Genomic DNA, 26937 nt, shown 5'->3' on the forward strand with positions numbered 1-26937 from the left:
CCGAATTCTTTACTTTTCTTAAGGTGCAAAAGAGGTTTACAAGTGTAAATTTCATTAAACAAAGCAGTGCAGCAACAAAACAGAATCACATCAATAATAGTATGCATTGGTAGAAAGGCAGATTGAATCTACCAGACACAATGTGGCGTTTGAGCCTTTTCCCATAAATCAAGAGCTCTACACTGAAGAGTAGGTAGTGCACAAAGAGCATGTTTATAAGCTGTGAAGGAACATAAACTGGCAAAATGTCACTTATGGTTTCAAGTCTCTGTGACCAATGACCTCTCTGAACACAAAGGGGTCCATGTCGTAGGCACCTGCTCATGGGACTGTATGTTGTTTCCAGGGTGCACAGCTCTGTACACATATACACATATGAAACATGTATCTGGGATATGGCAGCATTTACATATTTAAAAATTCAGGCACATCTGGATGCAAAATAAAAATAGAAATTTGTCTTGAATTTTCAAAGGACAGTGCAAAATTGAAGTGCCACACTAGAGGCAGCAATTACTTATGAAACAATTTTGAATGACTTAAAAAGAGGCCATACTCTTTTGATGTAAAGGCAATGCAGCTAGAAACAACAGTCACATGGATGAAACGATGGATATTTGGGACCACAGGTAAATTCATTTGCTTCAGTTGAGAATGAGTAAATGTTCTTTCCTCAAAGAGATTCCCGGTTGCCTTGGGAGCTACTGTGCTGTTCTATCTACCTTTCCAATAACTGGGTTCTCCATGCTAATCTGTCTGTGAATATTGGACATTATCACAGTCCTGTAATCATTCCCAAAGTCCACAGTCCATATCACAGTTGAAAAGTATGATAAAGGATTTGTAACTGGTTTCATGTAGGGATAGGGGTATTCTAAACCAACAGCCTAACACAATAGCACTTCAAAGTAGATGATTTCTATGTGAGACTACCTAAATGTCATTAAAAGCAAATATTATGGTATCTGTTCAGCTAGCTAAAGGCATGGGAAATGCCCTGGTTAGATTAAGGAAATGCAAACCAAGACCGCACTTATTTAAGGGTTAGATTCTACAATGTAGTTCAGTGGGACTTTCTCTTTGGATGACTTTGTTTCTCCTACTGCTGCATGATAACTTTAGAGGATCTATGCAACAGCTTAGGCAATAGCTAAGAAGAATACGGAGCCACTAGCTATTGCTTGGACTTCAAAGCTAGTGGCCTGTTTTCTTTCCACAATTAATGCTGCCATTTGGCGAATGGCTGCCAATGGAGTCTGTTGTTTTGGATAGTAGTGCAGATTTCGAGTACTGAAACCTGGTGCACACTCCAGGCACTAGAAATGATCTGCCTCAGAATACTTTCACAATTTTCATTACCATATTTCCCATTCTCCAAATTCCCTGGCCCATTTTCCCACCCTCTCTTGGCTCCTCAGGTGAATCAGGCTTTTGCAATTTGAAGTTTCCTCAGAGTGAAAAAATGGCACAGGTAACATAATCTAGCAGGTCCCCTCCATCCTACAACAACATCAGCTGGAGAAAGCTGCCCATTAGTGGCACTTCAGATCAGCATCAAAAGAAATTTCCAAGACATTGAGACTCTTGGGCTAACCTTTCAACCATCTGATGGTCTCTGCCCATTTCAAACGTAGTAATATCTTAACATGAATACAAGTACATTAGATGAATAATGTAAAACCCTCTATTAATGTTTGGATTTAGCTGGTATTACATCATCTATAATCCTAAAGATTTTTTTTTGTTTTCTTTTTATTTTTTTAAAAGAAAATCTAAGTATAAACATTAAAAAGAACCCACTGACCCATTAGCTACTGTCCAAAAATATTACTACTACTGATATTTTGGTAAAAGCAAAATTAGCTGCCCTGAATAATTTTCCTGTTCAGGCATAATCTCTGCTACATAAGATTGTCTGTCATTCAATATCCAACAATAGGCATCTGGATTAGTGCTATTTTGTCTACTGTGGATACAAAAGCTGATATGAAATGTGATCTTCATTTAAATGAATAATCACCAGGCTTTAAGCATCCATGACTGCATACATGACAAGATACCTTGAAAAGTATACATAAAAAGCTAAATATTTTCCTTGGTTTTTGTATGTTAACCCAAATTAAATCCAGAACAGAATCATTACATTCAATTGTCTGATAAACAATGCCATTTCAAAAAAATATATATTATACTATATAAGGTGCCTCTTCAACAAACAAAAGAACCGTGCTCTTAAACATATTCTTAATGCAGATACATGAAATTATCTTCAAATTTAGATACACATATGTGAAAAAAAGTTTATTTGGCCCTCCCAGTCCCAGTTCTTTGGTGCTCACTTAACTGGGTAATCCAAAAACAGGGAAACATACTTAACCAGACAGAGCACACGGAGAGAGCTTAGCAGCTCACCTGGGTTTTGGCTTACATCATCTCTCCACAGGGTTGAAATTGTAGGCAGTGAAAGCAATAAAGGAAAAAGTTTACTTTCTTTCTAGTGAGCTAAAAAATAATAACTTCTAATTGCACTAGAGAAGCCAAGACCCAGGGCAGTCCTCCCTGTGTGTGGGATAAGCCTTTTTTTTTTTTTTTTCTTTGAGGGTTGAAGGATTCATGGGACCCAGTTATGGCCTTCTGATTCTCCTGCCTTATGAAAGGTAAGGACATGGGCCATGGAGAGCATTGTGAGGGATTCTAAAGCCAACCCTGGTTTTGGGTCATCTCTAAACCACCAAGGGCATGTGTAATCTGACCACAGGTGCCTGGCAGCCTGAGAGCTGAAGGCACACAACTGCCCATTACACTGCTTCCCATCCTGGCTTTGTTAGGCAGGGGAGAAGGGGAGAACTACTTGGTGTGTGCCTGCGCAGCCCCACTATTAAGTGCAGGGTCTTGGAAGCTGCCAGCTGTGCCAAATGACTCTGAGCAAAGGCTCAACATGCCTCACAGTTTGATGCAGTTCCTATCCCACTTCCCTTCTGCTTCTCTCTCCTCTAGCAGCCACAGTCATGACACACATTTATTACTTAGCCCTGTACCCAAGGGCTTAAAAAGAAAAAGTATCACAAGGGTGCTGGCTCAGTGAAATTTCTTGGGTCATTCATTGGCTGGCAGGTACAAGGATGAGCCAAGTAGAGCATCCTCTATGGGTAGATTTAAGATGCCCCCTCAGTAGTCTCCATCCCCAATGCTCCCCAACCCCTACAGAACAGGTCTGGAAGTCAACTTTTCTCCAATACCTGGGAGGAGATTTTGTCTCAAAAGATGAAAATGAAGAAAGTAAAACTGGAACCCATTCCTTGTTTGGGGAGATTGGCATGGTCAACAGTAGAGGTGACTTCTTTCCACTGATTCTTTTCCATAAGTCCATGGGAAGCAAGAGAGAATGGGAACCCAGGACCTGTTTGCGATGCCATAGAATGCCAGCAGTAGTGTTTGAAGCCTGAGGTGCAAGGTACTAAGGTGCAATAGTCTTGACAGGTATGGAATCTTCCCCCCTCCCCCATGCATCTTGTATTCCTATAGGGACAATGAATCAACCAAACATTGTGCTACAGTCATGCAGTGAAGCAACAAGTGTCATCACCTTCAACAGTTGATGCATGACTATAGGAATACAAGAGAATGCTAGACCAAACTCTTGAGCTAGCTTTCTCCCAGCCAGCAGTGAAAGGAGTCACTTTAAATTCCTTCCCAGTCTTATTCTTAGAGCTATTACAATTATACAGTCTTATTCTTAGAGCTTTTCAGGGGTGATACTGTCTATTTCCCAGGCCTGGCTCAACAAGCAGATTAAATGCACATAGTCATCCCATGGACTGAGTTCTGTCAGCAAGAGCTACAGGAATCCTTTTTGCTTAATCATGGAGCAAAGGGGCGGCGGGGAGAGAGCTGTTACCAAGATTTAGCCCTGGAATCCCTTTGGCTGTTCCCAACAGAAGACGTGTCACTACTAAGAACTGTGCAAGCAAATGAATGGCCACTCATATTAGAAAGCCACTGGTGGTAGATGCATGCTGAACTATGCGCAGGAGACAAAATTCCACTAAAGTGATACATGGCATGGGTAAAATGCTACAGGGATTCGCAGAACCTGTGGGGATGTGGGGAGCTCTCAGATCGTGCTGGGGAAGTTCTCAGCCTCTCCAGGGATATAGTAAGTTTGCAAGGAATGTGCTGAAGCAGAGCTGGTGGTAGTCATCTGGCCTTGAGGGGGCTCCTCCATGGGCACACCTCCACGGTTGGTTGGAGCATGCAGGCGGTGGGCATCCAGCATCTCCAGCAACAGGTCATACAGGGGCACCACATTCTTGCACTTCATGTTGTACAGATGCTCCATGCCTTTGTTACTGCAGAACAAAGAGAGGACTTCATAAGACAGCATGAACCCCAGGATGGCTGGGCTCTCCAGCAACCAGAGCAAGAACCCCAGGGAGATTCCAATCCTTCTCCACTGTTTAAAGAACCATTTTTAGCTGGTGGCTGCAGAGGCTAAAGGCTTTCTGAATCTTCAGCCTGGGTTTCAAATGTATGTCCATAGCTGTCATCTCCTACCTCCTGTAAGGGCAATCCCACTCTCCTAACCCCTCCCTTCAACCTCTTCCAGGGTCTTTGTTACGCAGGTGACCTAAAGCGAGATCTCCCTCTGTCCCCAAAGTAGGTGGGAAGCCAACAGGCCTTGAGGTTCTAAATGCAGTTTATCCCTCTCTAATGGCCTCTCACTGATCTCAGAAGGAGATTAAATTTTCTGTGTATGCCATGCAGCAGAAATTTTGCCTCTATCCTCACAGAGCTCATCTTTCTCCCATTCCCTTATTCTCCGTAGCCACAGTGGGCTCTGTCCTGCGGCTTACAGGAGTTAGGCTCTCCCGGATGTATGTGATCTACACCCACGTTAGCCTCATGCCAGTTGCACCTTTCCTTCTGTGAGATCTGTAACCGCTGTCTGAAGCCCTGGCAGCCGCAAATACTGTCTTGCATATTACTCCATCCTTATCACAACTATAAACCAAAAATTTTGCTGCCTACAAAGGGTCCTCAAGAAGTTCATGGGAAATGCACATTATTTTTAAAAATGTAAAAAAAAACCCTGATTTTTAAAATTCTATTATCCATCAACTTTTTTGTAATACCCCTCTATTTTTGTTTCGTATCCCCATCTCCCTTCCCTACACACAGATGTTTCAGAAGGATGGGGATTTGTCCTTTGGTTTGGTGAAGGCTCAGAAAATGGGACAAATGATAAGAGGGGAATGTAGGCAAATAACGTCTCCCTCTCCCTTTCTCCTCCACCAGTTATAACACTGTTCCCACCACACCACTGGGGTGGAAGCATGGAGGAAAAAAAAATATTGTCCACCTGGATTTTTTTTCCAAAGGAAATGTACATCATAAGTAGGTATCACCAAGAGTATGTCCTAGAAAATGACTACATCACTAGCAAGGGGAAAGCCATGGAGAGAAGCACTGAGACAAACGAGCCAGCAACACTATCTGAATCAGACATTGAAGGGTTACTTTTGCTTTTTCATTGACAATGCTGTCAAAGTTGAATGCCCCTTGGACCCCTGGACCTGCTACTGTCTTCTTCCTACAACCTAATGAATCATATTTACAATTAGATGAAACCCACTGTTGAATTCTGACTAGCACCATATGGCTGAGTCCAAGCTAACAAAACAGAGTTCTGTGCTTAGCTGCAATAAGGCACCAAAATATTTGCATGAGTGTGTGTGAGAGACAGAAAATGTTGAGCTTTTAATACACTAACAACACCTCTCCAGTTTTGCGCACAATTCCAGCTGAATCCAGTTCTTTCATCACAGCTGCCATCTGCCAAATACTGCCAGCATAATCCATCAGTGCTGAATATGTACTGCATGAATATGTACTGCAAATATGTGGAGCATTAACTAATAAAGCATGCTAAGTGCTCATAAGCAGAAAAGGCAGGTAAAAAGTAAATCATTTCTATCAACAGCAATAACGAGAAAGCACTTCTGCCTGGTAAAGGAGTATGCCCAGTGCATTTTCTCCAACGATTAGTTTACTGGTTTACTCAAGGCGCATGGCAGAGGACTTGTTATTCTGATCCCTGATCCCTTTACTGCCTATTTACTGTGTGATAATCAAAAAGATAAATGGGCAGCAACCTATGGATATGGCTACTGTGGATGCAGACTCTTACTCTACCCAGCAAATGGGAGTTCTAAGAACAGAGATTACAATCATTCCCTCAAAATTTTGCCAAGGGTGGAACTTTCTCCTTTGCGAATTCTGAATTTGTAAGGCAGTGAAAATGCTGCCACAATTCATGTCTTCATCCACTCATCTGTTAATTTGTTTCCTCACTGATAATACTGAGAGCCCATACAATGTGTAAGGCTTTTTGTTTGACACTTGTGGTAATACAAATATAAAAAGATGCATCTATTTCTGAAAGAAGTCAGATTTTGCAGGAGTGTCTCCAGAAAGGATGGCACCTGCGCTTTGATGGGACAAACTTGAGCCATAAACTCAAGATTTAAAGGCTCTGTATAAATTAATCCAATGCCTCTTGTGCACTCTAGTCCTTCCCTCCCAGTCACTAACAGAGGGAACCTTTGTTCCATTGTTTGGGTGCCAGCATGAGACCAAGGTCACATGGGCTCCATCTAGTATATGTCATCACTTCCTGCCATTGTCATAGTCTTTCTGGAATCTGAAGAAAAAAACCTACCACTTTTCATTTCTTCCCTGGTGGATCAGCTTGGCATATGAGAATGGCACACCCTAGGCTCTTGGCAGCCAAAGCACGTGACTCGCATTGTCACAATTATTTACTTTGCTGGTATCTCTACTTGATTCTTACAGAAATTCCCTTCTGTCTGTTTTGCCCAACATTGCATTAGGTGGTATTGGATACAAAGAGCATGCAAGACAGATGATAATTTCTTCACACAGTTTAGTATCATGTAAGACAGAAAAGGGTCAGTTGTAAGGGGGAAAACAGAATGTTAAGTCTCAGCTAGGTCAAAAGGATCAGAGGATGCTTCCTACAAGGAGTGATACCTAAGCACTAATAGATTGGCCTGATTACAGCTCAAAAAATCACAACCTCTGCCAGGTTTTTATGATCCTTGACTATACATTCTGCCATGTCATTGGCCTATCCAGGGTCATCTCACCAACCTGCTGAGCTGTGGCTTAAAGCTGAGTCTTCCCCTCCACCTGTCTGACATATGGATGAACCTAGCTGCAATAAACGGGGCTGTTCAGCCAGTCTGCAATCTATAGTGTAACCTCCCTGGTGCCTCCTACAACAGCTTATCACAGCAACAAACTCAGACTCCCAAAGCAGGATCATAAGGAGTAGCTTACACAAAAATAGCAATATTATCTTTCAAGTCAACAGGAAGCCACTTAGGAGTTTTAGGTCACAGGAGAGAGTGATTTGATTTGGCTTTAGAATAATCATCCCATACAACCACATCACGAACGGCAGATTAAAAAATAACCAAAAGCAAAGACAGGGAGATGTGGTGGGTGACCAGGGCAGAGATCCAGCAGGAAATGGTGATGACTTGAGCTGAGATATTGGCAATGGGGTGACAAGAAGGGTTTGAAAGATATGGGGGAGTCTGCATTGACTCTAAATGAGGCATCTGGCCTGAATGAATTTCCTCATTTAGGATTTTCCAGGGTAAGTAGGATGACATTGAGGTGAAAAGAGCCAGGGGTGTGCTCCGTGCTTGTGAAGTAGGCTCACAGAGCTCCCCTGATTGGCCTCCTGTTCCCCCTGTTCACTGAATACACCTCCATTCACAGCTCACATGCTGCCATTAGTTCATATGACTTCAAACCAACTCCTGCCCCTTGCCTCAAGTTCCTGGCAGACTCAATGCTCCATGCTTCTATCCCCCAATAGCATTCACACCTACTGTGTACCAGAGCAATTCCAAGGGTATCCTGCACATTAAGGCTTAAGTCTTGCAAGGCCAGCACTCCCTGAGATTTGCAGCAAGCTCTGTGTCTGTCTCTTTTGGGAACATGCATAGATGACTCACCTCATGTGGCGGATGTGGGAGAGGATGAGGAGGAGCTGGGCCATGCGTCGATGCTGTTGTTGCAGAGTCAGACCTGCCTTGGCCATCAGGTGTATCAAGGTGTCTATGATCTTGTCCAGGACACGGTGGATATGGTCCTTCTCTTCCAGAGACTTGAGGGTGCTGGACAGAAAGGTGTACACCCCTGAATGTGCAGGGGGAGAAAGAAAAATTTTCATAGAGGATGTGGTCTAGGGGACCTGGAGAATCCATGGGACACAATCTTGTCCTTGAATGGTGCAGGACAACAGTGGGGATGTTTAAGACCCATCTGGAAGTAAATAACCATGTACAACTCCTAATGAATAAACATGTCTGAGAGCATCAATGTACCAACATGGCTGCCTATGCAGACAGAAACTGGACGCCAGGGCTGTAACAGAGACGGCTATTGCTCCTGCTCAAACAGATATCAGCCTGTACTGTGCATTTAACACTGAAACAACCCGGAGAGGAAGCCATCACTCTCCAATGGAGAAAATGTAGACAGAGAAATGCATGAACCAACAGAGGTAACTTTCACAGTAGCCACCAAACTCAGACTGGGACACAGTCAGCTGACTCCACATCCAGTAAAGAACATGGAGGCAGCAGAAACTCCTGGGGAAATTCACAAGAGAAATTGAAGAAGGACTGATATGTGAAAGGAAGGTGAAGTTTCCAAAGAGGATTTAATTTGTTTCTCTTTTTAGAGTGAAGTCTGACACCTAAGCACTTTTCAACCTCAATTGAAAGGTTTGTGATATGAGTGGACATATGCGGACTTTGGAAACAGTATCGTGCAAGTTTTCTCACAGTTTTTTTTCTTCTGATCTCAGGGCCACACATGGACCAGGTCAGAGTCAATGCCATCATGGTACTCCAGGTTTCTAGACCGCATTAGTCTTACCCTGGACACACAGACTTTCTCTACATGAACTATAGATAGAGGCTGTAAGATAGAATACTTTTCCTCCAGGGTTGCTAAGCTGGGATAATCAGACAATTGTACAGGATTCTGAACATCCTTCCTCACAGCACACACAGCACCAAGGAATGGCTGTGTGTATGGCAGCAGCAGCAGAGACGGCGGGAGGGAGAAGGTGTGAGGAAGAGGAGGGTGAGGGAGGGAGACACACAGACAAGGCAGGAGAGAAGGAAGGAGAAAAGAAGAGAGCAAGAGATGGAAATCAATCCAGGTTGCAGGGCAGGGTCCTACTACTTAACCGTTGACATTTGACCTTAGTTCTTTCACAGTATCCTTCCTAACATATGAATCAATGAATTCCCTTTTGCTCAAAATAATACAAGTTGGGCTTCTTTCTCTTACAACTAAAAGGGTAAGTTGTGTGCTCAGCATGAGGATGAGGAAGGTTAGTTAGAGCAGGGCAGGATGGAGCAGGCCTGCATCACTGAGACAGAGTCTTCAGAGCACCCGTCTACCCCAGAAATAAGCTGCAGCCTGCATTGTCACACTGCCTGCTAGGAGACAGATGGCACAGAATGTATCAAACTACATATTCTGTACTGCTAATCAGCATACTGACCACTTCATACCCAAATTTTTTTTCTGTCTCCACCCTCTCCAGCACCTTTACATTAAAGGCTTCTAAGTGTTTACAGTGGTCATGTAGTGAGGAGTTACTCCTTCCATCAGCTTCCTGGAGATTGGCAAGTAAAACACCTACCCAAGGTCTGGGGACCACCCACCACCCTCATTGGGCGGTGAATGGGATTGGGGAGGGGCGCGACCTTGGCCCTGGGGATTTAAACTTCCAACAGCCGGGAGGCTGTTGGTGGGCCCCAGGAAGGGGTGTCCTGCTCAGATCCTGACTCCAGCCACCATGTGCACGTGGTGAACTGTCCCTGGGCAGCCAGTGCGCCATTTGGCACCAGGCTCTGCCTGCTGGCCGCCCGGCCAGGGAGCTCTGGGGTATTGGTTGTCTGAATCACTGCTTAGGTAGCTCCAGGTTGATCCCACTGTGCTTCTGGGATCTTAGTCAATCCTAAACATTCCCAATGGCGGTAACTCTTCCTTTGAAGAAATTGGTAACGGAACGGAATGTACTGGGCAGGACTGAGCAAACCTTAGCCTACCAGTAAAACTAGAAACCAGCATGGAGCACAGGTCATGCTGAGCCATGCTCTTGCACCTACTGGTCTACTTGAGTCAAGGACACTAAGCCACACTGTAAGGCAGAGGCCAGGACAAGTGAGGGACTGAGACAAGCTGAGTCAGAGCAACCACTGGCAGGCACATGATCTACGGCTAGGAACAGGCCCAGTTGGGGAGCTAAGGGGACACCTTAACAGGTTGAGGTTCCCACCAAGGGGCGCATGTGCTGGAATGGGGGCTGCGTTCTATCTAGGAAACAGTTGCAATCTCCCGAGGCACTAGTGTGGGCTGGGATTGGATGCACCAGGCCAGGCCAGACCCCAACATCATCTGGTGTCCTGGAGAACCAGGGTGGATGCGGGACTGAGTAGGCTGGGTCTCAACCCCCTATGAGCCATATGTGAGCTGTACGTGGGTATGGACGAGCCATGGCTGGGCTGAAACATCCAACAACAAGAACCAGAATGGGGTGAAAGCTAGCCAGGAAAAGCCACTGTTCCTGCTAAGACAGGAGGTGAACTGAATAGGGCTGGCTGAAGGACCCCTGGTATGCGCAAAATCTGGCATTGGGAGAGGTTCTGATGGAGGAGCCTGGGCAACTCCTCTGGCAGGACACAGTCCCTGCAGGTAAGCGCAAGAAGCATGATAGGAAACAGCCCAGAATAGGCCATGGAAAGTTTCCCACTGGCATACATTTGGCATGGGTCAGGGGCAGACCAGGCTGAATCAGTTCATGTCATCCACTGGCAAATCCAAACACCAGAACAGAGTGTGGGTCGAGCCGGGACTGGTCGCAACAAAACCAGTGCACGCTATGGAATGCTAGGGTGAGGTTGCCTGTACTGGATTTGACTGCAGCACCCAACCAGCACACGCGAGATCCAGGAACGGAGGGGCAGAGCCGGCAGGGGGATTAAGGGGCTGGTCCCCTCACCAAACAGCTACTCCCACTGGAGAGCTTGGGCTGGGATGGGGACAGAACAGACTAAGCAAGGCTGCAACACCTGTGCGTTGCACGTGGACTAGATCAGGGAAAAGCCAGGCTAGGCGGATTATTCCTGCTGGTGCAAGCATAAATTAGAGTGGGTGAGAGATGTTTGGGCTTAGCCACAGCATCAGCTGGCAGAAGCTGGCACTGGGGACTAATTCTGTCAAGTCAAACCACAGAACCACCCGAAGAGTGCATAAACCGGGACTGTGAGAGACCTGGGAGGGAAATAATGGGTTCCCCCCTCTTGGGTCACTTGTCCCGCAGGAGGGCATGAAAACTAGGATGGGGGCTGGGGTGGCTAGACTGAGAGGCACTCAACAACATCCGTGAGGGCTAGATAGTTGGGTAGATGGAACTAAGCTTTAATACCCACTGACAAGTACAAGAGCCAAATAGGATGTGGGACAGACTGGACTAGTCTGCTATACATACTGGCAAACCAGGGTAGGGGCAGGCCTGGGGGGGTTATTGTGGGTCGCCCCAACTGGGCTGCAGCTCTCACTGGTTGGTGTGGGGGCCGAGTGTGTGCTGGGCAGGGCCGGGCTGGACTACAACACCCATTGGCTCCAGTGCAACTTGGGACTGAGAACAGAACCAGCCCTGTGGTTGAAACCACCAGCTGATCATGGTGATGGACTGTGCCGGGCCCTGTGCTTGCTGGAGCATACAAGAATCTGGTCTGGGAATACCTCAAAGTTTCTTTGGAGATCTCCCCGATCGAACTGCTGGACTCAGAACCCTAGCCAGGAAGAGACAGGACAGAGCAACTACCTCAGCTATATGTTGACAGCGAAATACTGGGCAAATGAAGACTCTATGATGGACTGTGTCAATCAGTGGACAACCTCATCGAACGAAACTGGCAGCAATTCATAACTAGAGAATTATTAAGACCATTTGAGCAAGGATCTCGGAGCGTGCCCCATATCCGGGACTTGGGGTGGGTGGGAGACTGGGTGGGGCTTCTCCCTCAATATCCCCCTTTACCTCAGATACATGATGGAAACAATATGGACATAATAGTATTACCCACTTCCCTATACCCCCTGAACTTTTTTTTACTGTAATTAACTATGTAAAGATTGTCAACAAAAATACAATAAAATTCTTATTAGCCATTTAAAACAAAAACAAAAACAAAAACAAACCACCTACCCAGCATAATTTACAGTAGATGGGGTTGTCATTGCCTAGAATGGAAAACATCCAAGGCCTAAACCAAACCAAAGAGCCAAGGCTTAAACCAACCCAAATGACAGCAACACAATTAGAATGCTGAGGATTTCAGGAGTTTAGCTGCTGCAGAGTGGAATAATGCAGTTTCAGGTATGATCCAAAGCAAACACAGCTCAGAATGAGTAAGCAGCAGAAAAATTGCTTGATGACTTCATTATATTCCATCTGGACTGCTAAGAGGGAAGAACGTGCCCATGAGAAAGACAGGCAGACATCCAACAGCCATGGGATTGGCTTGGAGGATGCAGGTGTCAGGGAGGTGTGGCTGGGAGCTGGAGTCTGGGGTGGCCTTAGCCGCAGTCCAGTTCTGCCTCTCTGGGTCCTGTATCATCAGAAACACCTCAGCCCCACATCTCTTAGAGGCTCTGCCTCTGGCTGAACACCCCAGGAAACCATCCGGGCCACAGAGATGAATAGTCCAATTGGAAGATGTACTTTGTACCAATTCCTTTGTCATCACCCAGGATCCTGCCCTCATTCCCTGTTCAAGGAAACCACAGGATCAGGCTTTTGTGGTGGTCTTTCCAAAGAGGTTAAGAGACTTGGCACCCAGGCTCCAGCAATCAAACCTTCTCTCGGGCTGGCAGTTCCCTGTTCCCTTCAGTGTATACAGACACATATGTCTTCCTTCATCTGGAATGCATTTATTGAGAATTATTGAGTGCATGACATTATGAAGGAGCAGGGGTTCCTTTCAAGTGTTAATGTTTCAAAGGCAGCTATTGCCTTTGGAGAGAAAATTTTCTTATCATGGGCTTGCAGGATATAAGCCATTTTCAGCGCAAGCCTGTTTTTACAGGCCTGTTTTGGCACCAATACAGCTTATCATCCCATTCTTGTCAGCAGATGCCTCCTAGTTGAATAAATACACTGACAAATAAAAATACAGTGTTGTTGAAAATGCCAATAACTGACAACAGCAGCCATCATCTTTTGGACTTTTCTGGCAAAAATCAGTTCTAGTTTGCTACCTGTTGCCCCTGAGGAGTGACTGGAGAGCTGCTACAGCAGCACTAATCCCCAGGTTCCTGGTCGCCTCTGCCAGCCTGGAGGGTGACACCTGCTTTCCCAGAAGCAGACAGCAAGGACCCTGAGAAGGATATGTGCAACCAGACAAGCTTTTGCAACTCGGGGGCCTGCCTCACATCTTGAAGACAAAAAAAAAAAAAAAAAAGAAAAAGAAAAAGAAAAAATCTGCATGTTGTTAGCTAATCTCGAAGCTTGGCAGGCAAATCTGAGGTCCTGAGCACTCAGCATCTTGTCCAATCCTGGGTGACTTGGGCAGAGGCCATGGGGAAAGGAATGGGGAGTAAACCACATGGCGCCCACATGCACAGGGGTCTTCCACAAGTTCGTGGGAATGCGGGTGATTAAAGAAAAGCTGCACATGGATTTCAAACTCTTCTGCTCCAGAATAAACCAAACTTCTAATTCTGCATTTCATGAACCCTTTGAAGTATCTATGTCAGAGAGCTGGCGACTGAGTGCCTCTTCTCCATATCTCTGCCTGCTGCTCGCTCTCACCTCCTCATTCCACTGCAACTCTTTCATTCCCATTTTCTGGCTTCACCCATGGAAACTCCTCTTCCACTCCTCAGTGCTTTCCCAGATAATGAAGTCAGCTGGAGGAAGGTGTGCACACTCCCACTGCAGCTAACGCATGACAGACCAGAAGCCAGCACTGCCACCATCAGGGGACCCCAGTTAGCTCCACCATGGATCTCCCCCAGGGGCCACTGCTGACTGTTCAGGGAGAACCGAGGAATGCTGAGGCTAACAGCTTACCAGAAACACTAGGACAAATATTTCAAGTGAGGCCATGCTTTTGTTTTTCTTTCCAAAAGGAAGAGTGATTGAACAGCCCCTTGGAGAATTCAGTTTGTGACTGCTTCATTTTTTTTAAAAAAAGTAAAAGATCAAAAGGAAAAAGATAGCAAAAGAAAACTCCTTACATTCACGGCTGTAAGCAGCCAATGCCAGGAAGCTGCCACTAGGCTTGGATAAGAAACAATTTCCAGTGCTCAGAGGGGATCCAGTAGACAATTGGCATGTGAGCCTTTTGGGTTTTCTACTGGAGACTGCTCCAGAGACTAAGTGGCTGTTGCCTCTAATGTACTGTGTGTGCACAGCGCTTGCCCGGTCTTGCCTTGGCTCTTCAGGCGATTCTCTCCCCAGCCTGTCTCTGCTGCCACCCCACAAGAAGGGCTGTGATGGATATCCTGGAAGGAGAAGGACATTCTCCATACTTCCTCAATCTCCTACTGGTCTAAAGTAAACGCAAATTTGAAATGAAAAGCTTCAAAAAGCTTTTACAAACCTATATCCAAAAGGTCCAGTATTGCAATTGGTTATAGAGAGGAAGTTAAATGGAATACTTTCTCTCCAAATCATTAAAGTTTTCACTTCATGCAATCTGCCATGGAGTGTATTATAGAAACTGTAACTATCCATTCAGTTATGATGACTTCAGGAGAATGTAGAGGCACTACAGAAACACAAGTGCTTGAAAATGTGGTGGCTATATAAGGCTCTTATGAAAATTAGAACTGATAGGTATAAAATAGTACACTTTGATGAACTATTGAGTTATTGCCTCCGAACCACCGATTGTAATTTCATTTTGGAATATAGATCTGCTTTGTTAAAAGTACATGTAAAAAGCATTTGGGGGTTCTTTCTAGCTCACATTGAAACTGTCTCTGGAGTTTTCTCACACTTTTCTCAATAGATTCTTATGTGTTATTAATTTAAAAAAATTCTTTTTATTGCAAAGTCAGATATACAAAGAGGAGGAGAGACAGAGAGGAAGATCTGCCACCTGATGATTCACTCCCCAAGTGTGGCAACAGCCAATCCAAAGCCAAGGAGCCAGGAGCCTCTTCCAAGTTTCCCACAGGGTTCAGGGTCCCAAGACTTTGGGCCGTCCTCGACTGCTTTCCCAGGCCACAAGCAGGGAGCTGGATGGCAAGTGGAGCTGCTGGGATTAGGACACGGCAACCCATATGGCATCCTGGTGCATTCAAGGGGAGGACTTTACCACTAGGCCACCTGGGCCCTGGTCTTCTTTTTTTTTTCTCCTCCATCATCTCTTTTTTGTTGTTTATCCAATGGACAGTGTCTCCAGGGCCTTTGAAGCTCTAGAGATGGAATCCTAAGAGAGCCATCCACTTTGTCTTTCCTCATTTGTATGACAAAGGGGATCAACATAACAATAGGCTTAATAAAACCCAGCTCATTTGCAAAATTACATTGCTTTTTCACTTTTCTTCCACAGTCATTTTTCATTTGCCATCTATTACTAAATTGATTTATTTCTATACAAATAAGTTTGGGTTAGTTTTTGTTTTTCTTATTTTGGTGTACACTTCTGGCTCTGTTTTTCATATACCTATACAGTTTGGACAGAAAGACTTTTAACCATCTTCTTTTTCCGGAAACTCATTATATTGTTTTATAAATACAAATGAGCATTTGAAGATTTTACTATGCTTTCTACTTCGGTTAAGCCTGGGAATCTGTATTGAAATATATATGTATTAGCTCATATATATTTATATGGAGAAGGATAGACATTCTTTGATATTCTATATATGTCACATATATAGAATATTTTATATTCCCTGGTTTACTCTGCAAATGCCTGCAATCACCAGGGCTGAGCAAGCCAAGAGAAGGAACTCAGCTCTCCCATACTGGTGGCAGAGACTGAAGCACTCAGCCCATCATGTGCTGTGTCACGGGCACCTGGGCAGGACGCTGCATCAGAAGGCAGAGGCAGGGCTAGACTCAGACGCTCTGTTTGGGGTTTAGGCATCCAAGGCAGGGCTCTATTCCCCTGTGTCACAGTGTTCTCCCTAAAAATTTTTTAAATAAAACAGACCCCAAATCAGATATAAGTCCTAAGCAATGTTTCATTATATGCATACATTCTGTAATATCCAGCGAGGGTCAGTATATTTATCTGTTCTAACATTTCACAACTCTTCATAGAGAAAACGTTCAGAAGTTCTCTTAATGTTTTTATGTGGAAAATACGTCGTGAACTATAGTCATCTACCTTCTTTTTAGTGTGCAATAGAATCTCAGACCTTCTTACTCTGATCTGGCCATAGTCTAGTTGAATTATACATATAGCAGTCTAGCGTCTACTTCATATTCAGAGTGAAATCGATGTGTATATTTTACTAGGCTGATGGTTTTTTGTTGTCAATTCCAGGAGTTTTCCCCAAGCTTTCTAATTTTCAAGTTTGCCTATCTCTTAGAGTGTCCTATACTTTTTTTCTGCTAAAATCAAATTCTATTTGTGAATTCAGCAAAATAATTTTTATAAAATAAAACAGCAAAATATTTAAATAGAATAAGGTAATTTTTAGACAAGTTCCAAAAAAATTTGCACATTCAAGTTCTCAACTCTACTTTAAGTACAATATTAACCAATGAGTTCCTTATGTTTAATCAAATGTTATTCTGAAATTATGATATCTGTTATATTAACTATCCAGTAGTTTAATAATGGAAAAGGAGCCAGGACAATTGTTGCTTTCAAGTAAAATTGTGACTGAGCAAAAAATCTGGATGCTGGAGCATAATAGAAGATTGTATCTGGGGCCTGGCACAGTGGCCTAGCAGTTAAAGTCCTCACCCTGAACATGCCAGGATCCCATATGGGCGCTGGTTCTAATCCTGGCAGCCCCTATTCCCATCCAGCTCCCTGCTTGTGGCCTGGGAAAGCAGTCGAGGATGGCCCAAAGCCTTGGGATCCTGAACCCACATTGGAGACCTCGAAGAAGCTCCTGGCTCCTTGGCTTCAGATCTGGCCATTGCAGTCACCTGGGGAGCGAATCTTCAGATGGAAGATCTTTCTGTCTCTCCTCCTCTCTGTATATCTGCCTTTCCAATAAAAATAAATAAATCTTTTTCAAAAAGGACTATTTGGTGCTTGTTTTGTTTATTTGGTAGAGCTTATTAGGTGAAACTTGTAAAACTTTCCCCCTGCTGGATGTCATGGATGTGGAAGTCATCAGAGTCTCACCTCCGCACTAAGAGGTCTCGTGCATTTTTATAAGAGGCAGTTGCCCATGGTCCACCCAAACCTGTTGACTGGAAGCCACGCGTGGAGCCCTGAAGTGTGTACTTCTCACAGCTTCTCATTAATGAGTCATGCACAGTTACAATGATCAATCATGTAGTTACCGTATTTATTCATATCATCATTATGAAATCTTGAAAATATGGGCTACATTTTTCTACTCTGAAAAATGCCCCTCGCCTTGAAAGCCCCGGCATCCCATATGGGCGCCGGTTCTAATCCCGGCAGCTCCACTTCCCATCCAGCTCCCTGCTTGTGGCCTGGGAAAGCAGTTGAGGACAGCCCAATGCATTGGGACACTGCACCCACGTGGGAGACCCGGAAGAGGTTCCAGGTTCCCGGCTTCGGATCGGCGCACACCGGCCCGTTGCGGCTCACTTGGGGAGTGAATCATCGGATGGAAGATCTTCCTCTCTGTCTCTCCTCCTCTGTATATCTGACTGTAATAAAATGAATAAATCTTTAAAAAAAAAAAAAAGATACACTGACTTTAAAGTGATTGACCTTTTTCCTTCTGCATACCATTTGTTGCATTATCTCTGGGCTGATGAAAAGGAACAGAGCTCCTGGGAAGATCTGCAATGCCTTTTGCTTAAGATATTGAAGCCCGGGAGACTCGCAAGATGGCCGACATAGGAGGAAGACCATGAGGGAGCTCACAGACAGAGAGGGCTAGAACGTGACAAAAGCGTAAGTGGAGCAGCATCGAGCTACAGGGAGAAGAACGTGAAGTTCCCTGGACAGTGTGGAGCCAAAAAAATCCACACAACCCGGAAGAGCAACCAGGGAAAAACAAAACAAAGGGCAGGGAAGACGGCTTTCCGCTCCTGACCTGCTGAGTCACCTTTGAGTGCAGCCGCTGAGAGCCGCAGTCGACCTGCAGACCTCAGGACCCGCAGACACTGTGGCCGTGAGGACCAGCAGTGATCAGGACCCGCTGGCACCTGCCCACCATAGTCGCCAGGACCCGCCAGGACCTGCACCCACTGCAGACATCAGGACCTGAAGTCATCAGGACCCGCTGGCATCCGCCCACCCTAGTCGCCAAGCCCCGCCAGGACCTGCACCCGCCTGCACCTACCGCAGTCTCCAGGTCCCATCGGGACCCGCTAGGACCTGCAACGGATGCAGTCGCCAGGAGACGCACCCGCGGCGAGGGTTCCCACCAGAGGAAGAGGCAGACTGCAAGAACCTGAGGTTTGAGTGAGTTGGGTGGGGACAGTGGTGGGTTGGAGGCTCCGGGAGTTGGCCCCCCAGGGGCATGCACAGAGCCTGAACACCCTCAGTGCTCATCTCCCTGCCCCTCTCCCCCGAGACTCCAGCATCTAGGGACACAGGGTGAGTGCCTTGAAACTGCCAAAACTGTGTGTTGGAGGTGACGTACAGCGGTCCTGTGCACTGAGGAGAAAGGCAAAAGGCACACTGAATACTCCCCCGTGCCTTTGCGGTCTGGCACTCAGCTGGGCGGTGCTATCCCACAGGAAACCCTCGCACACCTCTGGGCTGGGCAGTCCCGTGCTAGCGCTGGGGCGGTCGGTCCCCTGCAAGCACTGGGGTGGGCGGGCCTGCGCAGGAGGCGCTTCCAGAGAGCACCTGGAACACCCCACGCCCTATAGTCCCGTGTTTGGGAGAAGCACCAGGAGGACACTGCGGAGCCGCGTGCAGGAGGCGTTCCCAGAGAGCACCTGGAACCTCCACGCCCTGCAGTCCCTGGCACTGGGGACACACTGAGAAAGCACCTAGAATCCTCCGAGCCCTGTGATCCTGCGCACAGGGGGCGCGCACAGAGTGTGCCTTCACTCCCCCATGCCCTGTGGTAGCATACCTGTAGGGGACGAGCTGAGAGTGCGCTTTGAATCTGCTGGGCCCTGGAAGTGGCGCCCTGAGGTCCAGTGTTCTGGAGACGCACCAAAAGTGCCTTGAAAATTCCCACACCCTGCTACTCCACGCCTGCAAACTCTGATCTCTACGGGACAGTGCTTGGAGACCCCTCAGCACACTGGTGCCTAGGTCTCTCAAAAAAGAAACACTAACACAATGGGAAGAAATACCAGAAAAGGTAATGATCCAGATGAGAGAGCCAGCACCCCACCAAAAAAGGATCAAAAGCCAATGTCTATTTCGGAGATGCGAGATGAAGACATAGAAGATCAACCAGACAAGGAATTCAAAAAAATAATGTTAAAATATGTCAGAGACAAAGAGAAGAATTGGGAGGACTTCAAGGAATTCAAGAACCACATAGTCACAGAAATACAACAAATGAAAAGTAAAATCCTTGACTTAGAGCACAAAATTGAGAGCCTAACCAACAGAACAAATACAGCAGAAGAGAGGATTTCTGAAACGGAAGACACACAAAACGAACATACCCAGTTCATTAAAAAGCTGGAGACAAGTCTGAACAAAGCCAATAAGACCATACAAGAAATGAAAGACAACCTCAGAAAATTGAATATTAGGATTATTGGCCTTCCTGAAGGAGCGGAAAAAGAGTCAGGAATGCAAATGGTGCTCAATGAAATTATACAGGAAAACTTCCAAAACACTTGGAACATGAACCCAGCCCAAATCCAGGACAGTCAAAGGACTCCCAGCAGATATGACCCAAAGCGATCTTCACCCAGACATATGGTGCTCAAGTTCCACTCCAATGAAGACAAAGAAAGAATCCTGAGACAAGTACGAAGCAGAGAAAAGATCACATACCGGGGAAAACCAATCAGGATCACTGCTGACTTCTCTGAAGAGACCTTATAAGCAAGAAGAGAATGGACAAAGATCTTCCAAATCCTGAATCAGAACAACTGTCAACCAAGAATATTGTACCCAGCAAAGATCTCATTCGTATTTGAGAACGAAATCAGATACTTCCATAGCAAAGAGAAATTAGAAGAATATGCCAGCACAAAACCAGCTCTACAAAATCTCCTTAGAAATGCACTAAATCCAGAAAAAAAGGAGGTGAATCATAAGCAAAGATGGCAAACAGGAAGGTCTCCCAACTAAAGTCCACACAAGGAGGGGCAATTACACAGATATCAACACCCACAAAAACAAGTATGGCAGGGCAAAATCACAACTTCTCAATTTTAACTCTTAACACAAATGGCCTGAACTCACCAATCAAAAGGCATAGATTAAAAGAATGGATTATCAAACAGCACCCAACTATCTGTTGCCTACAAGAGACACATCTAACCAGAAGAGATTCTAAGAAACTGAAAGTGAAAGGTTGGAAACAGATATTTCATGCCAATGGACGAGAAAAAAAGGCTGGGGTAGCTGTCTTAATTTCAGATGATGTGGACTTCAATCTGACACACATCAAAAAGGACAGGGAAGGACATTATATAGTGGTGAAGGGACTGATCCATCAGGAAGTAATTACCATTGTGAACATATATGCACCAAATTCAAATGCACCTAGCTACGTGAAGCAATTACTTACGGACTTAAGGGGAGACATAGATATGCACACAATAATAGTGGGTGATCTGAACACTCCTCTAACAACAATAGACAGATCAACAAAACAAAAACTCAACAAAGAAACAACAGAGCTCATACAAACAATAGAACAACTGGACATGATAGATATTTATAGAATTTTTTATCCTAAGGCTACAGATTATACATTTTTTTCAGCAGTGCATGGCACCTTCTCCAGGATCAACCACATGATAGGACACAAAGCAAACCTAAATAACTTTAAAAAGATAGGAATCATACCATGTACCCTCTCAGACCACCACGGAATGAAACTGGAAATCAGCAATTCAAAATGCCCCAGGAAATACAGAAACTCTTGGAGGCTGAACAATATGCCATTAAACGAACAATGGATCAGAGAAAAAATTAAAGATGAGATCAAAAAATTTATGGAAACCAATGAAAACTCTGACACAACATTCCAAAATTTGTGGGACACTGCCAAAGCAGTGCTACGGGGTAAACTCATCGCAATTGGAGCTCATGTCAAGGCCCAAGAGAGGCGCCAAATACAGGAACTAAACACACACCTCCAGGAATTGGAAAAACAACAGCAGAAGAGCCCCACACACAATAGGAAACAAGAAATCATCAAAACAAGGGAGGAAATTAATCAGATAGAAATAAAAAAAAGATACACAAAATCAATGAATCAAAAAGCTGGTTTTTTGAGAAGATAAACAAGATAGACACCCCACTGGCCCGACTGACAAAGAAAAAAAAGACAAGGCAAGAATTAACAGCATCAAAGATGAAAAAGGCAACATAACAACAGACACCGCATCCATTAAGGACATAATTAGAAATTACTACAAAGCACTGTACTCCAACAAATCAGAAGATCACCAAGAAATGGAAAAGTTCTTAGACTTCTACCACCTGCCAAAACTTAGCCCAGAGGCAACAAATGACCTGAACAAACCCATAACTGAAGCAGAGATTGAATCAGTGATTAAAGATCTCCCAACAAAGAAAAGCCCAGGCCCAGACGGCTTCACTACAGAATTCTACAAAACATTCCAAACAGAACTGACCCCAATCCTCTACAAACTCTTCAAAACAATAGAAAAGGAAGCAACCCTTCCAAACTCATTCTATGAAGCCAACATTACCTTAATCCCAAAACCAGACAGAGAACTAACAGAGAAGAAAAACTACAGACCTATCTCTTTGATGAACATTGATGCTAAGATTCTCAACAAAATCCTAGCCAACAGAATTCAAAAACACATCAGACAGATCATTCATCCAGATCAAGTAGGATTCATCCCTGGAATGCAGGGATGGTTCAACATTCGGAAATCCATAAATGTGATACACCACATCCAAAAACTGAAAAACAAGAATCACATCATAGTATCAATAGATGCAGAAAAAGCTTTCGACAAAATCCAACACCACTTCCTGCTAAAAACCCTAACCAAGGTAGGCATAGATGGAAAACTCCACAACATAATTAAAGCCATATATGAAAAACCCAATGCCAGCATCATACTGAATGGAGAAAAACTGGAACCCTTCACACTGAGATCTGGAACAAGACAGGGATGTCCACTTTCTCCACTACTATTCAACATAGTCCTAGAGGTACTCGCTGAGGCCATAAGACAAGAAAAAGAAATCAGAGGAATCCAAATGAGAAACGAAGAAGTCAAGCTCTCACTATACGCAGATGATATGATTCTTTATGTAGAAGAGCCAAGAGACTCAATACAGAGACTGCTAGAACTTGTACGAGAGTTTGGTAGAGTGGCAGGGTACAAAATTAATGAACAAAAATCAACAGTCATAGTGTATGCGAACAGCCCCAAGATGGAAAAAGATTTAACCAGCAAGATACCATTCACAATAACAGAGAAAAGTATGAAATATCTGGGAATAAATCTAACCAAAAATGTAGGACACCTATTTGAAGAAAACTACAAACTACTTAAAAAAGAAATTGAACAAGACCTCAAAAGATGGAGTAACATCCCATGCTTCTGGATACTTAAAATCAATATCATTAAAATGTCTATACTGCCAAAAGCAATATATACATTCAACGCAATCCCAATCAAATTGCCCAAAACATTCTTTATGGAAGTGGCAACAATGATCCTAAGGTTCATCTGGAAACACAAAAAGCCACGGATAGCTAGAACCATCCTGAATTACAGGAAACTAGCAGGGGGAATCACAGTTCCGGACCTCTGGACATACTATGGGGCAGTGGTTATCAAAATAGCATGGTACTGGCACAAAGATAGAGAGGAAGATCAATGGAGCAGAATAGAAACACCAGAAGGGAGCCCAAACAGGTACAGCCAAATAATCTTTGACAAAAAGACAAATGACAATCCAGGCAAATGGGAAGGTCTGTTCAATAAATGCTGTTGAGACAACTGGTTAATAGCCTGCAGAAACAAAAAGATAGATCCACCTCTCTCACCATACACTAAGATCAGATCTAAATGGATAACAGAACTAAACCTACATCCAGAAACCTTCAAACTTTTGGAAGAAAATGTTGGAAACACACTGCAACACTTAGGGGTAGGCCCTCACTTCCTAAAAAAGACTCCAAAAGCAGTAGAAATGGAGACCAAAATAAACAATTGGGACCTCATCAAACTAAGAAGCTTCTGTACAGCTAGAGAAACAATCAACAAAGTAAAAAGGCAACCCACAGAATGGGAGAAGATCTTCGCACACGACATAGGTGATAGAGGGCTGATCTCCAGAATATACAAAGAGCTACAAAACAACCAAAATGTCAAAACAAACAAGCCACTCTAGAAATGGGCACGGGAAATGGGCAAACACTTCACAAAGGAACAAACCCAAATGGCAAATAAACATATGAAAAAATGCTCAAGTTCCCTGGCAATAAGGGAAATCCAAATTAAAACATCAATGAGGTACCACCTAACGCCAGTAAGACTGGCCCACATGAATAAAAGCACCAACAACACTTGTTGGTGAGATTGTGGGGAAAAGGGAACCCTACTCCACTGCTGGTGGGGCTGCAGGCTGTTACAGCCTCTATGGCAATCAGTATGGAGAATATTCAACCAACTCAAAATCAACATACCGTATGATCCAGCAATAGCACTCCTAGGAATATATCCAGAACACTTGTTTTATGAGAAACCAACATGCACTCCTATGCTCATAGCAGCACAATCAGTAATTGCAAAAACATGGAAGCAACCAAAATGCCCATCAACAGAGGATTGGATAAGAAAGCTATGGTTCATCTACTCCATGGAATACTACTCAGCTATTAAAAAAAACAAAATGCAGTTCTTTGTGGCCAAATGGGCCAAACTGGAAACCATAATGCTAAGGGAAATGAGCCAATCCCAAAAGGTTAAATACCACATGTTTGCCTTAATTTAAGATGATATGATGTTATGTATAACATGTTATGTTTTGAATGTTATATGTTGTGTATAAACTAAAATTGAAGTATAGGTGAGGTGGTCACAGAAGGTGGCTGGGAACCCGCATTTACTTTTAACATATTGGTTACTCATTACTATGTCAATTAATTCCATAATGATGTAAATTTTTGCTGATGGTATGTTGGAGCTTTCAATTGACTGGGATGATACTCTGCTGGCTCTGTCTTCAGACCAGAAAGGGTATACCTAAGAAGCCACTGGACTTGACTGGACAATAAGATGCTGGACTCTATGTTTGGTATACGCTTGCAATGGGGGAATCTTAACTGAACTTGAGCTGTGGTTATGCAACAAGGTGGAGGAATCCACCATGGTGGGAGGGTTTGTGGAGGGATGGGGAGAACCCAAGTACCTATGAAACTGTGTCACATAATACAATGTAATTAATGAATTAAAAATAATAAATAATAAAAAAAAAGATATTGAAGCCCATGTCAGCCTGAGTCCCTAATTTCCAAATGCCAGATTAGAACACTAACCCTCCCTGTGGACCAAGCACTGGTGAAGTAACCAAGAAATGAAAATCTAGGTGTTGGGGCCACATAGCCTTCTCCGATACAAGTTAGAAATAAGTTTTGCATGACTTTCTGGCAGTGAGATGCATACATTTGTACAAAAAGAGAAAAAAAATCAGTTCTGCGAATTTCCTTTAGTTGCTTATACCTGCATTTTCGAGACCTAATGTTTTCACAGTTGATCTAGGAATCATTTCTTTTTCCAAGTACACATATTGCCACACTTTATTATAAAAATTGTAATGTAAATTCTAGCAATCTATGACAACTGTTTTCATAGTTATTTAAGCTTTTCCCACACATTGCCACACTTTATATAGAAACTGCAATCTAAAACCCAGTCAAGCCTTCTCATGCCAACCATTCATTCTGAAAACTACTCTATTTCAGCAGACAGTTTATTCAAGGGAAAGCTAAAGTATCGGATTGTCTAGACTGAGATAACCAAAAGATGTGGCTGTCAACATTCCTAACGACTTTAAAAGCAATAATCTATGCTAGGGAGGCACAGCTTCTCATTTTGTGAATTGAACAATGAGAGCTTTGCTTTGGAACACATTCATCCATACATGAGAAACTCCAATTCTACTGATCAGTTATTGTTGACCTGAAAGAAGGAGAAATTTTTCACCACCCAGTCATGGGCACATACTCAGGGCTTGTGTTGTGACAGAACAAGGTACCTACAATGTGAGCATCCCATTGGGTGCTAGTGCCTGTCCTAGCTACTCCATTTCTAGTCAAGCTTCCTTATAATATTAGCAATAGCTTAAGTGCTTAGATCTCTACCACTCATGTGGAGGGCTAGATAAAACTCCTGATTTTGGCCTGACCCAGCCCTGGCTCTTGCAGACATTTGGGGAATAAACCAACATATGTGACATGTTTTCTCCCTGTCTCCTTCTCTCTCTGTAACTATTTTTCAAATAAATATTTTTTTTAAAAAAAGAAAAGATCCATGCATTCACTCACAAAGTTTCTAAGTGGCATCAAACAGAGGGGAATCCCAGTGAAAATGTGTGTTCCTGCTAGAACCCGAATAACAGAACATACTGGTCTTGCTTATTTAGTATTGCCATATCTTGACAGATGACCTCTTAGCACAGCCTACTATGGAACGATATGCTTCTGACTTGGTGACACTTATCAATATTAGTGAGATATTTTAGTAAAATTTACCAGGCTTAGAATATCCATACATTTAAGATGACTCAGAGACAAATTTCTTAATGATAACTTCAGATGGTAAAGCTGATTAACTGATCCAGTTGACTAGGAAAAAATCTTATGCATGAATTCTAAGAATAATTAACTGGCAGCCTTCTATCTCACTTTTATATATGAGCTATTTTTAATCTTTGGAATGAGCACTCTCCTAGTGTTATAACTTTTTATGTTCTCTCCAATTTAAGCCAACCTTTATGCACAATAAAAAATAAACACATATATAGATAAACATGTGTATACATGCATTCTTATACCTTTTCATACTAAGCCATCCAGGCTATAAACTTTGCTTAGGAGCCTTATTCTTGTTAGCTATACTTGTGACATAGTAAAGTTCTGAATTTCCTATTTCCTAGTCAATTACTATCTTTGTATTCAAATAGGAGATTCGCTGATGACACTTGATGAAGAATTTTATTCCAACACATCCAATAGGAGTTCGAACAAAATGTCATGTCGTAATTCTTCACGCCTAGTCCCACTGAATTGGCCTTATCTCACTAGGCCTTCAAGTTTACCTTGTTACCCTAGAAAAGGTAGGCTTAAGTAACCTAGATGAATTTGCTTCCATGAACTCCACTTCTTTCTATCTGACAGTTTTAACTTCACAGAGCAGAAAGTACCACTCTCACACGTTGTGGCTGAGTTTCTGTTTTAGAGATGGCCACAACAATATCTCCCATCTACATCAGTTTTTACAAGGTCATCTTGACATTCTTCATGGCAATGTAATATCCATACCGCCCCATAGCCCTTGGATCT

The 26937-nt window shown here is 43.8% G+C and overlaps 1 protein-coding gene across 2 annotated transcripts in view; it reads right to left on the reverse strand.

The window, feature by feature from the left end:
- Positions 1-3228: 3228 nt before the first annotated feature.
- Positions 3229-26937, reverse strand: part of ESR1 (estrogen receptor 1) — a 358224-nt gene continuing 334515 nt past the window's right edge. For both annotated transcript variants that reach the window (XM_004598354.2, XM_058664156.1), the window contains exons 8-9: positions 8046-8229; positions 3229-4349 (exon numbers count right to left, since the gene is read on the reverse strand). In XM_004598354.2, coding sequence (XP_004598411.2) covers positions 4115-4349; positions 8046-8229 — 419 coding nt within the window. In that variant the 3' untranslated portion in view covers positions 3229-4114. The remainder of the gene's footprint in view (positions 4350-8045; positions 8230-26937) is intronic.

Source organism: Ochotona princeps, chromosome 1, assembly GCF_030435755.1.
Source record: "Ochotona princeps isolate mOchPri1 chromosome 1, mOchPri1.hap1, whole genome shotgun sequence".
Lineage (NCBI taxonomy): Eukaryota > Metazoa > Chordata > Mammalia > Lagomorpha > Ochotonidae > Ochotona > Ochotona princeps.